This window comes from Myotis lucifugus, unplaced genomic scaffold, assembly GCF_000147115.1.
Source record: "Myotis lucifugus unplaced genomic scaffold, Myoluc2.0 scaffold_785, whole genome shotgun sequence".
Lineage (NCBI taxonomy): Eukaryota > Metazoa > Chordata > Mammalia > Chiroptera > Vespertilionidae > Myotis > Myotis lucifugus.
In genome coordinates this window covers 185,989-198,404 of record NW_005871833.1, presented here as the reverse complement: position 1 = coordinate 198,404, position 12,416 = coordinate 185,989, and the positions used below count along the sequence as shown (strand labels likewise).

Here is a 12,416-nt window from a genome sequence, read left to right as displayed (position 1 = left end):
GCCAATCCATGATTCTCCCTCATCATTGATGTTTCTCTCCCTCTCCCTCTCCCTTCCTCTCTGAAGTCAATAGAGTAAGATAAAAAATTAGCCTGCCCTATTTGGTCAGACATGTAATTACCTCACCCCAATACCTTGGCAGGGCCAGACCAAGTGATTTTGGGGGGCCTTCCGCGCCCCAAGGCCGAACATTCCCCATCGCTGTCATAAATGAAGGAAAGTATCCCCCCCCCTCCCTCTCCAAAAGTATCCAAGCCCCCCGCCCCCCCCCCCAGGGAGCACAGTGAGGGGGAAGGAGTGCTGTCCCCTGGGCCTGATAACATCCTCGAATGTCACCCTAACCGGTGTGGCTCAGTGGATAGAGCGTCGGCCTGCGGACTGAAGGGTCCCGGGTTGGATTCTGGTCGAGGGCATGTACCTTGGTTGCGGGCACATCCCCAGTAGGGGAGTGTGCAGGAGGCAGCTGATGGATGTTTCTAACTCTCTATCCCTTTCCCTTCCTCTCTGTAAAAAAATCAATCTTATATAAAAAAAAAAAAAAAAAAAAAAGCCTAGCTTTGTGCAGTGGCAGTATCATAGCCAATGAGGTTTATCCAAGGCGCGATTATTGCTAATTAAAAAAAATAATAAAAGCCTAAATGCTGTGTCCAGTCGTCCGTTCAACCAATCAAAGCGTAATATGCTAATGATATGCTAAGGCCACTCAACCGCTCACTATGACATGCACTGACCCAACCAGGGGGCAGATGCTCTGACCAGTAGGTGAGCTTGCTGCTGGGGTCCAGCTGATGGGAACTGAGTGAGCCGGGCCGGACACACCCTGGAGCCCTCCCACAGTCCCTCTCCTGCTGGCCAACCTCCCGCGTCCCTCCTAGGCCCTGATCGAGCACCGGCCTTTTTATCGTCAGCCTGGCCTGCGCCCCCTCATAACCCAGACCCCTCGGTGGCCTGGCCCTCTCATAACCCGGGACCCTTTGGGGATGTCAGAGAGCCAGTTTGGCCCAATCCCACAGGCCCAGGCCAAGGGGCCCCGCTGGTGCATGAATTCGTGCACCGGGCCTCTAGTAAAATATATTTAAAAAAAAAAATTCCCAAATGTCAACTGTCACTGAAAAGTCAGATTAACAGAGAAGTGCTGCTCACAGCCACGGCGGTAGCTGATGGTCGCTGCGTGCACGGTGGTAGCTGATGGTCGCTGTGTGCACCGTGGGGGAGACAGTTCTGAGGCTCTGGGGGGCTATTAACCCCAAACCTCGGAACAGGGTGATGCGGGAACTGCTTTGTCTCCCCCTCACAGATGAGGACACTGAAGCCTGAGAGAGGACAAGTAACCACTTCCAGGAGGAGCCAGGATTCGGGCCCAGGGCCCGTGGACTCCAGAGGCCCCGCTGCAATGGCTCTCATGCAGTCCCCTCCACCAGGGCTGGAGGTGGGTGCTCTTAAACACTTTTTTTTTTTAACACAGTTTGTTCTTGTATATTATTTATTATTGTGCTAGAGGCCTGGTGCATGAATTTGTGCACGGGTGGGGTCCCTGGGCCTGGCCAGCGATCAGGGTGATTAGGGCCTTCTCACCCAGTCCCGATCAGGCCAAGGGGCTGGGGAGGGACCGAGGAAGGGCTCCAGGGCGTGTCCGACCCCGTCTGGCCCAGTCCCAATTGGCGGCGTTTCCTGTTTTCACTGAAGATCGTGAAGGTTAAATCGGGAGTGTAAAGATAGGGTGCCTCCCAAAAATGCATGCACTCACTTTGAATGATTATAACGGCAGTGTTTATTAAAATACGTTCCATTTTCAGAATTGAGCTTTCCGCTGTAAAGTGTGCATACATTTTGGGGGACACCCTATATACGCAGCCCACCTGATACATCTCTGTTGTTGATGAATGAGTGGCTTTGAGGGGAGGGGGGCATAGGTCGAGTTCAGCCTGAAAAGCCGAGCAGAGCAGAACCCCAGCTGTAACGTCCTGGTCTCCCAGCGAATGCCTGGGCTGAGGGCAGGGTGGGTGGGAGTGAGAGAATGAAAAGAGGGAGCTGAAGGCAGAGTTTCTGGGCTGCGGTTCTTAGAGCTGCTCCATCTCACTCCTCCTCTCTCCTCCCCCAGCTCTGCGCTCGCGGGGTAGAGCCCTTCGAATGAGGAGCCAGGCAGAGGCGGCAATGGGCATTGACCTTACAGCCATGCCCCCGGTGAGTTAGCACACCCCCTTCCCTCCTTACAGTAGTTTTGCTTTCCAGGGTTTGGTCATGTTTGTTTTCTTCTGAAAATTGTCTGCCTCATAGTTCCACCCTGGGGCCTGGTTTCTGCTTCCTCCCTCCCTGATGAGTGCTGGGGTCCCAGGGTCGGACTCCAACTGCCCCGTGTCTCTGGGAGCCGCCCCTTCTTCCTGTTTGGTGTTCACTCTTCATTGCCCGCGCTCAGCTGTTTGTACGCCATCTGACTGCACAGCATACCGTCCTTAGAGGAATCGGAGAGCTGCCACCTGCCTGGTTCCTATGTGCCCATCTGGCTCTCGGAGAGCCAGCAGCCTGCTGGGGAAATGAAAAGGCAGCAAACGTTTATATAAATACCAGAGGCCCGGTGCATGAAAATTCATGCACTGGAGGGGGAGTCCCTCAGCCTTGCCTGCCCCCTCTCACAGTCTGGGAACCCTGAGGGGTGGGAGGTGACCCGGCGATCAGGGGCTGATGACGCCCCATCACACCTCTGCTGCTGCCACTGCCAGCAGCACAAGCCTCAGGTGGCCCTGGTTACCTGAGCCTCAGGCTGGCCCTGGGCAGCTGGGCAGCCGACATCCGAGGCTTGCCTGTGCCTCGGGCTGGCCCTGGGTGGCTGGGGGGCTGAGGGCGGGTCGGCTGCACTGTGCGCCTGCCACGCCCCCACTCTCCACCCCCCTGCCCCCTGCCAGTGGGGCTGAAAGGACTGGGTGCCACCAGCGTTTGTGATGGTGAATTTGCATATTCCCGCTTTATTAGATAGGATGTTTTTATGGAGTTCAGAGAGGAAGGGAAGGGGAGAGAGAGATAGAAACATCAATGATGAGAGAGAATCATGGTTTGGCCACCTCCTGCACACCCCCTACTGGGGACAGAGCCCACAACCTGAGCATATGCCCTTGACTAGGAGTCCAACCCGGGACCCTTCAGTCCACAGGCCAACGCTCTATCCAGTGAGCCAAACCAGCCAGGGCTGGGCACAGTTCTTAACACCTCAAGAACATTAAGATTTCTTAGAATATGTTGTGAAGGTTGAAATGATGTTCATCAGGTCGGCGTCCTTCCTTCAGATGTTCCCTTGCAGTCCCAGAGCTCTTTAATTCCTCCATGTAGAAAGGTGATGTAGCTTCGAATATAGATCAGATATTTAATATTTAATGATACTGTTTTTAATGCAGTCGACATTTTTTATAAATTTCATAGAATTGCTCCAAGAGCAGAGAATGGCTCTCATATGTTTTTATTTGTCCTAATTTATACAATATAACTAGACAGAAAAGTTGTCCAGGAACTAACTCCCACTCCTGGGTCAGTTAGACCCCCGTACAATTACTTACACACGTCCCCCCCCCCCCAGAGTGTGAGCAGCAGAACCCTTTACCCTGGAGCCCCCCGAGTGGGGACGTGAACACTGGTTGAGCAAGATTGCATTTGTGTCGTTTCAGGACGCAGTGACTTTCCCAGATGTGGCCATAGACTTCTCCCGGGATGAGTGGGAGTGCCTGAACCTCGCTCAGAGGACTCTGTACAGGAAGGTGATGCTGGAGAACTACAGGACCCTGGTCTCCGTGGGTGAGAGCGCCTGCCTCCCTCACTCCCCACAGGAATCGTCCCGCCTCGGCTGTCTCTCACGGCTTTCTCAGCATTTCCCTACCGCGTCCCTCGTCTCTCCGTACCGTCTGGACTGGGTCATAATTCTGCAGTAGCCACAGCATAGCCCGTTTTCTTCTCTTTTCCTCTATGCAGGTCTTTGCGTGTCTAAGCCAGACGTGATCTCCTTGCTGGAGCAGGGTGAGGAGCCCTGGGTGACGGATGGCGAGATGGCAGGAGGCCTGTGCCCCCGTAAGTACAGGATTGCTAGCACTGGGGACGCTATTCTCACGGTGTTTCTTCTCTCTAAGACTTGTTGGACAACAACTCTAAAAGCCCCTCCCAAATGGAAACATCTTGTTCTAACTCCATTAAAAAAAAGGTTATTGATTTTATGGAGAGAGATGATGGGGGAGGGGGGTGGAGAGGGATCAATTGGTTGTTCCACTTATTTATGAATTAATTGGTTGATGGTTGTATATGCCCTGCCTGGGGATCGAACCTATGACTTTGGTGTATCAGGAAGACACTTGTAACAACTGAGCTACCAAGTCAGGGCCTCTAACTCCATTTTTTAAGTCAGTCTTCTCCTCCTCACTGGCACGATGTGCCACCTGGACCTTCACTGATCTCCTGCAAATCCCATAGTCTGTGTCTGGACGCTGTTATGTTCCACTTATGTTGACCTCGTGCCATATTGTTACAGTCATTCCTGACAGTCAGCATTTTTGGATTCCTCAGACAAATTTGTGTTCAGTTGTTTAAAACTTTTCCTTTTTTAAAAACGTGTTTATTGGATTAACAGTCATTGTAGCTGTGTTCTTCCTTCTACTTTTAATTATTTTTCCTTTGTTGTCCTGTGATTATTTCTTCTTGCTTTGTTGTTTATATATGGTTTTTCTCCTTTCACACCGTCCCACCCTGTGAATTGGGAAGGTTTTCAGTCCCACAAGGTGTTACCTTTATGTTTTTATGTATTTTTGAATCTATATTTTATAATTCACATGAGACTCGGAATGCCACCTTTTGATACCCACATGAAAGGTGAACAGATCAGCTCACTAATGTTACCTCCTGCCTCTTTATCTTCTCCCACTTTTTAAAAAAATATATCTTTATTGATTTCAGAAGGAAGGGAAAGGGAGATAGAAACATCAATGATGAGAGAGAATCATTGATTGGCTGCCTCCTACACGTCCCCTACTGGGGATCAAGCCCGCAATCCAGGCATGTGTCCTTGACCGGAACTGAACCAGGGACCCTTCAGTCTGCAGGCTGACGCTCTATCCACTGAGCCAAACCAGTCAGGGCAATCTTCTTCCACTTTGATTGTCGTAATTAGGATTTGTGCCCCAGTTTATTTTCTTCAAACTTAATTATGTATTTTCGCCTGCCCTGCATGAAAGCTGTTTTTCTGGTTTAGAAAACGAGTTAACAGTGTATAAGATATACATTGCGGGGAAATGGGCCTCCGTGAGATGGTTATAATTTGTTCTATGGCTATTGTGTGGCTTTTTCCTGATATCAGTTATCATAGTTCCAAGAAGAGGATTGTTGCCCTGGCTGGGTAGCATCGTTCTGAGACACCAAGGTTAGGGGTTCGCTCCCCGGTCAGGGCACATACAAGAATCAACCAATGAATGCATAAATACGTGAAGTAATCAATGTCTCTCTCTCTCTCTCTCTCTCTCTCTCTCTCTCTAAGAGTAAATGTATTAGAAAACAGTATATATGAAATTAAATCAAATAGTTGCTTCTTTAGAAAACCAATAAAACATAAACTGTGAGGACAAATGAGAGAAAACACAAGAAAAGAAATAATAGTAAACAACTAACAGTCCATAAGTTCTTAAAAGAATCATAGGAATCTATTTTCCTCAACTCTATAGATAATTTGAAAACTTAGATTAATTAAATGGATAATATTTTCGGAAAGCATAAATTACCACAACTGATGCCAGAAGAGAGAGAATTTCAACAGACCAGTTACAATAGAAGAAATGCAGACAGTCATCTAAGAAAAGCAGCTACTCCAAATAATTACACAAATAAATTCTATAAAAGCTTTTAGGAAAAATGTCATCATCGTTGGTTCACATGTTCTGTGACAGAATAAAAAGAAGTTTTAAAAAATGTGTTAATAGCCAAAACCGGTTTGGCTCAGTGGATAGAACGTCTGCCTGCGGACTGAGGGGTCCCGGGTTCGATTCCGGTCAAGGGCATGTACCTGGGTTGCGGGCACCTCCCCCGTGGGAGATGTGCAGGAGGCGGCTGATCGATGTTTCTCTCCCATCGATGTTTCTAACTATCTCTCTCCCTTCCTCTCTGTAAAAAATCAATAAAATATATATAAAAAAAAAAAATGTGTTAATAAAGACAGCATAGCATTGATACCAAAATAGTGCCAAGGAAGGAAATTAACAGACAAATCTCAATTATAAATATTTGTATAAAATCTTTAATTAAAAGTCTTCTTGAAATAATACACCATAGCCTGACTGGTGTGGCTTAGTGGTTGAGCATCGATCTATGAAGCAGGAGGTCACAGGTGGATTCCCGGGCAGGGCACAAGCCCAAGTTGTGGGCTGTGCAGGAGATAGTCAGTCAATGATTCTCTCTCATCATTGGTGTTTCTATCTGTCTCGCTCCCTCTCCCTTCCTCTGAAATCAATTTTAAAAATTTATTTTAAAAGAAAGGTTTTTGGTTTTTTTTGCCCTAACCGGTTTGGCTTAGTGGATAGAGCATCAGCCTGCGGACTCAATGGTCCCAGGTTTGATTCCGGTCAAGGGCATGTACCTTGGTTGCGGGCACATCCCCAGTAGGGGGTGTGCAGGAGGCAGCTGATTGATGTTTCTAACTCTCTATCCCTCTCCCTTCCTCTCTGTAAAAAATCAATAAAATATATATATATATATTTTTAAAAAAAGAAAGGTTTTTTTAAAAAAGAAATAATACACCATAGCCAAGGAGACTTTATTTGAGAAATGTCAAATTAGGTGGCGTTGCCTAACTTCATCTAAAAACTGTCAGAACATTAACCTCTGTGGGCTTCAGTAACTGTTTGACTCCCCTGGTCTCATTTGAGAAGTTTTCGTTCTTCTAGCATTAAATAAAGGAGCCATTTGCTTTCTTACTACCTTTCAGACTCGGAGTGTGTGTGGATGACCAAAGAATTATCTCCAAACCAGGACATTTACGAAGAAAAATTATCCCAGGTAACGAAAATGGGAAGACTTACAAGCTCTGATAACTTTGAGTGTTCCACATTAGGGGAAAACTGGAAAGGTGAAGACCCGTTTGGGAGGGACCTGGTAAGTCAGAAGCCACAGTTTAGGCAAGAGACTGTCAATCATATAGGTGCGCTCATTGAGAACAAAGACCACTCTAACAAACCTGGGACAGTTTTTCATCTGAATACATTTTCTTATGTAAAACACATATTTCCCATTGAAGAGAGAACATACAATTTTGACACAGATAAGGAAAGCTTAAAAACACAGGCATTTGTTAAAAAGCACAAGCAAGTCTGTGGAGGAAAGAAACTTCTGAAATGCAAAGACTGTGAGAAAACTTTCAGCAAAATCTCTACCCTGACTCTTCATCAAAGAATCCATACCGGAGAGAAACCCTATGAATGTATTGCGTGTGGAAAGGCCTTTAGCCAGAGTGCCCATCTAGCTCAACATCAGAGAACACACACGGGAGAAAAACCCTTTGAGTGCGCCGAGTGCGGGAAAGCCTTTAGCCAGAATGCTCATCTTATTCAACACCAGAGAGTTCACACTGGGGAGAAGCCTTATCGGTGTCAGCGGTGCACCAAAGCCTTCAGCCAGCTTGCACACCTCGCTCAGCATCAGAGGGTCCACACAGGAGAGAAACCCTATGAGTGCATTGAGTGCGGGAAGGCGTTCAGCGATTGCTCCTCCCTGGCTCATCATCGAAGAATTCACACGGGAAAGAGGCCCTATGAATGTGCTGACTGTGGGAAAGCCTTCAGGCAGAAAGCTTCTCTCATCCGCCACCGGAGGTACTATCACACCGGAGAGAAACCCTTTGACTGCGTGGACTGTGGGAAGGCTTTTACAGACCACATTGGACTCATTCAGCATAAGAGAATTCACACTGGAGAGAGGCCTTACAAATGTAACGTGTGTGGGAAGGCGTTCAGCCATGGCTCCTCCCTGACTGTACATCAGAGAATTCACACGGGAGAGAAACCCTACGCGTGTGCGCTCTGCGAGAGAGCCTTCAGCCACCGCGGCTCGCTCACTCTTCACCAGAGAGTTCACACCGGGGAGAAACCCTACGAATGTCAGGAATGTGGGCAAGCGTTTCGGCAGAGCACACACCTGGCTCATCACCAGAGAGTTCACACGGGAGAGAAGCCTTATGAGTGTCAGGAGTGTGGCAAGGCCTTCAGCCAGAACGCACACCTTGCCCAGCATCGGAAAACACACACGGGAGAGAAGCCTTATGAGTGTGAGGAGTGCGGCCGGGCCTTCAGCCAGATCGCACACCTTGCCCAGCACCGGCGGGTTCACACGGGCGAGAAGCCTTACAAATGTACGGAATGCGGGAAGGCCTTCAGCGATGGCTCCTATCTGGTCCAACATCAGAGACTCCACACTGGGAAAAGACCGTACGAATGCCTCGAGTGTGGGAAGGCATTCAGGCAGAGGGCATACCTGATTTGTCATCAAAGGTGTCACACAGGTGAGAAGCCCTATGAGTGTAACGTGTGCGGGAAAGCCTTCAGCCACCGCAAATCCCTTACTCTGCATCAGAGGGTTCATACGGGAGAGAAACCTTACGAGTGTCAGGAATGTAGCAAAGCCTTCAGCCAGGTAGCCCACCTGACGCTGCATCGGAGAATCCACACTGGAGAAAGGCCCTACGGGTGTGAGGAATGTGGGAAGGCCTTCCGGCAGAGCGTACATCTCGCGCATCACCAGCGAGTTCATACCGGAGAGTCCTCCTCCTCCTGCTCCTCCTCCTGCTCCACTCGTCCCTCCTCCGCACCCACGTGCCACCGAGTCCTCTAGTTCAGTCTCCCCAGGCCTCTAGAATCCACCCACACTCCCCAGTCTATGTCCCGTCAGCCTAATCCAGGACTTTTGCAAATAGCGTTACAGCCATTTTCCCTCTTGCTCCCCTCAAGTACATAGTTTTAACACTGTAGTCAGCTTAACCTCTTAAAAATTAAAATGTACTCATACTACTTTTCCATTCAAAACACAGGTTTTAAAGACTGTTAGGTGACCCATTTAAAGGGCTCAGCACATAATCCTTGGCACATAAGTAGTGCCCTTAGAGTAAAAGTTGCCTTACAGATATGTCCACCTACAAGGAAAAGGAACCAGTAGGTCAAGATGACGAAACCTGCAGTCTTCAGAGCAGACAGAGGGCTCTCGACTCTGCCTGTAGGTACGAAAGGTGAACACACTGGGAATTGAAGGAGTCTGTGACCCACAGGGTGACATGGCGGCTTACCGCTCCCTCCGTGTGAATAAATATGAGTAGCACTGATGATGAGGAGGCTCCTCAGTGCACTTAGAAGTGAGAATAGGCCAATTAGGACAAAGTCGTTTGGTAGAATGGAGGACTAGCCAGGGGAGAGTATTAAACACTAACCCAAACAAGCTAGGAAACTCAAATAGATTCATAGCATGGAACAAACTGGAAGAGGTAGTTCAACGCTGTGACCGATTGAAATGCATCATGGGCAATTCCTGAGATATTTATATTGTTCTAGAGCGTAAAATAAATATAAATCTCCCCATCTTGTTCTATGAAACTGAAGACTGATCCAAAAACAGAGAAACATATACTGCAATCAGTGTATAAATGTACACGCTAAAACGTAAACTTATTTTTTAAAGGTAGGCGTGTCTGTACAGAAAGACTCAGTCTGGCAAAGGTATTTCTCCCCACATTAAATATGTAAATTCACTGATGTTCCAGTAAAAGTTCCTGTATTTGTAAAGGCAGCAATAGAATTGTGATAAACAAGGAACGTAGTACTCGCTCCGCTAACCTTGATTGAGCACTTACTCACTGTTTCAGATGCTGAGGACACACTAGGGTGCAAAATGTACAAAGAGTTTTTGCTCTTACAGATCAGGTGGGGGAAGACACGAAGAAGTGAAATGCACAGTATGTGATGAGTATGTGACATGTACCGTCATGAGAAATCTAAAGGAGGAGCTAGGAGCCCTGGCTGGGTAGCTCAGTTGGTTAGTGTCATCCCGACATGCCAGGGAGGGTGCGGGTTCGATCCCCCGTCAGGGCACGTACAAGATTCAACGAATGAATGCATAAATAAGTGGAACAGCACATCAATGTTTCTCTCTAAAAAAAACAGTAAATTTTTTTTTAAAAAAAGGAAGGAGCTAGGAAGTTCTGGGAAGAATGCCTTCCTACCCCCAGAACGTGTGGCAGTAGCGGCGGGGGAGGGGGAGAGCAGCAGGAACTGTCAGACACAAAGGGCATAAGGAGAGCAGTCGCGATGGCCCAAGGCAGAGAGTAGGACTCTTCAATGCTGCGGGAAGAGAACCGAAGCTGTGTTCACGCTTTAGCAATAGTGATTGAGAGGCGGGTGGCGGGTGTGTTTCTGTACCAGCCTCATTGAGATGTAATTCACACACCATACAGTTCACCCACTTGAAGTACACGACGCATGGACATGGTCAGAGTTGTGCAGCCATCGCTACAGTTCCTTTTAGAACACTTTCTTCACCCAAAAGCAAGCCCGTGTTTTTTAGTAGTTCCCCCGCCCTGGAGGAGTACTCTGAGCTCTCAGGCTCCCTTGTGACTGCTGCAGTCCACTGGAGGGCCCTCTGAGGGGACCTCTTTCCTCTCTTTTCTTTTTTATTTATTAATCCTCGCCCAAGGATTCCATTAACTTTCAGAGAGAGTGGAGGGGAGAAGGAGAGACAGAAAGAAACATCAATGTGAGAGAGACATCTGCACGTGCCCAGACCAGCGCCAGGGATCAGATTGAACCTGCAACGGAGGTACATGTGCTTGATGGGAATCGAGCCCCAGACCCTTCAGTCTGCAGGCCAACACTCTATCCACTGAGCCATACTGGCTAGGGCGTGAGAAGCTCTCTTATCCAGAGGACATGGCCCCTCTACTTTGGCATAGAAACTAGGAGCACTGCATTCCTTGTTCTACAGGAGATGGGCGCGGGCTTCTCCCGCCTGTGTGGAGGGTTCAGACCCTCCTTATATATGTGTGGTCAGAAGCATGCTCATTGCAGTGGGAGAATTGGAGCGACACTGAGCTCTCCGGGGAGACCAAGATCTCTCCCTGGCACACTGCCGAAGCTTGAAAGGTTAAAGATGTAAAGGTAAGATGTTAAGGTACCAGACAGAGTTAGAATATTCCCACCATCCCATCCTCTTAAGCACTGCGCACGACCCAGGAGCTGATTTTTATGCGGAAAACATCAGAGTCAAAGTTAGTAGACAAATGAGAGACCGAAAGGATATGTTTGCAGCAAATGAAGGGTAATCCTGATATTCAGAGCACTGTTACAGCTCAGTCATAGTCACATCTGCAACTCGGTAGAAAAAGAAGCATGTTTCATTGCAGTAGGAGAAATGGACAAAGCTAACAGCCAGCTCAAAGAAGGTGAAATAAAACAGCTAATGAAAATCACACGATATCACTAGTAGGGAGAAAAATGCAAAATGAAGTGATGATATATCCACTTTTCCCCAATAGATTGATTTTAAATCACAGAAGAATGATAATACCCAAGATTGGTGAAAGTGTGAGAAGACAATTCCATGGTCATTATACAAGTTGTCATATGTATATATTATTTGAATCAAAATTCCTCAGAAACCAAAGTGTGCAAAGGTAGGTGAACATATGATGGCAAAAACAATTTTTTAAGTGGTAAATTATTAGGGTAATCAGCAGTGGTTGGCAAACTGTGGCTTGTGAGCCACAGTTTGCCGACCACTGGGGTAATGGGTAAGTGGGTAAGTTAATTATTGTGTATTCATTCAATAGAATTAAGCAGTTGTTTACAAAAGAAATATAAATGTGTATATAGGCATAGAGAAATAACTGTGCCATACTAAATGAAAAAAACATTTTCAGACCTATATTCTAGCATAAACTCATAATTGTGATATCAAAAATAAAACCTAAGTTATATATTTTTCTGTCTTTCTCTGCCTGTTTTTTCTTGCCCCCTTCTTACAATGACACCATCTCTCCTTTTCTTTTGCGTAACTGGCCAGCCCTGCCATCTGGTTCTGATGGACCTGGCTGAGCGAATTTTCTGGAGTGTGAAATGCAGTTGTGTCTGTGTCACATGGTGGAAACACCCTAAAGGTGTGAGGCTGGTGTTCTTTGGAGCCACCCTGGGCTTTGTGCTTTCCAAGGTTGTAATCCCTCAAACTACCCATCATCCTTCCAGCACTTCATTTCTGGCTCCTATTCCTCACTTTACAGCAAGTAAACAAACTTAACCAGTATAGAAACGCATCTGTCTCCCGTTTTCCATTTTTTGGGGGGTGGGGGGATACATAATTTTCCTACAGAAATGGTTTATAGACTCTGTTAATAATTATAGTCAGGTTGTACCCAGGCCCTGCCA

General features: G+C 47.4%; 1 protein-coding gene and 1 pseudogene across 1 annotated transcript; both read left to right on the top strand.

The window, feature by feature from the left end:
* Positions 1-553: 553 nt before the first annotated feature.
* On the top strand, positions 554-635 carry LOC111823974 (annotated as a pseudogene).
* Positions 636-1,302: 667 nt separating this feature from the next.
* ZNF470 (zinc finger protein 470) lies at positions 1,303-10,121 on the top strand. The gene is made up of 5 exons (XM_006106222.3): positions 1,303-1,429; positions 2,102-2,184; positions 3,657-3,783; positions 3,958-4,053; positions 6,947-10,121. The coding sequence occupies exons 2-5, from the start codon at positions 2,131-2,133 to the stop codon at positions 8,842-8,844; spliced, it is 2,175 nt and encodes a 724-aa protein (XP_006106284.2). The 5' UTR covers positions 1,303-1,429; positions 2,102-2,130; the 3' UTR covers positions 8,845-10,121.
* The last annotated feature ends 2,295 nt before the right edge of the window (positions 10,122-12,416 follow it).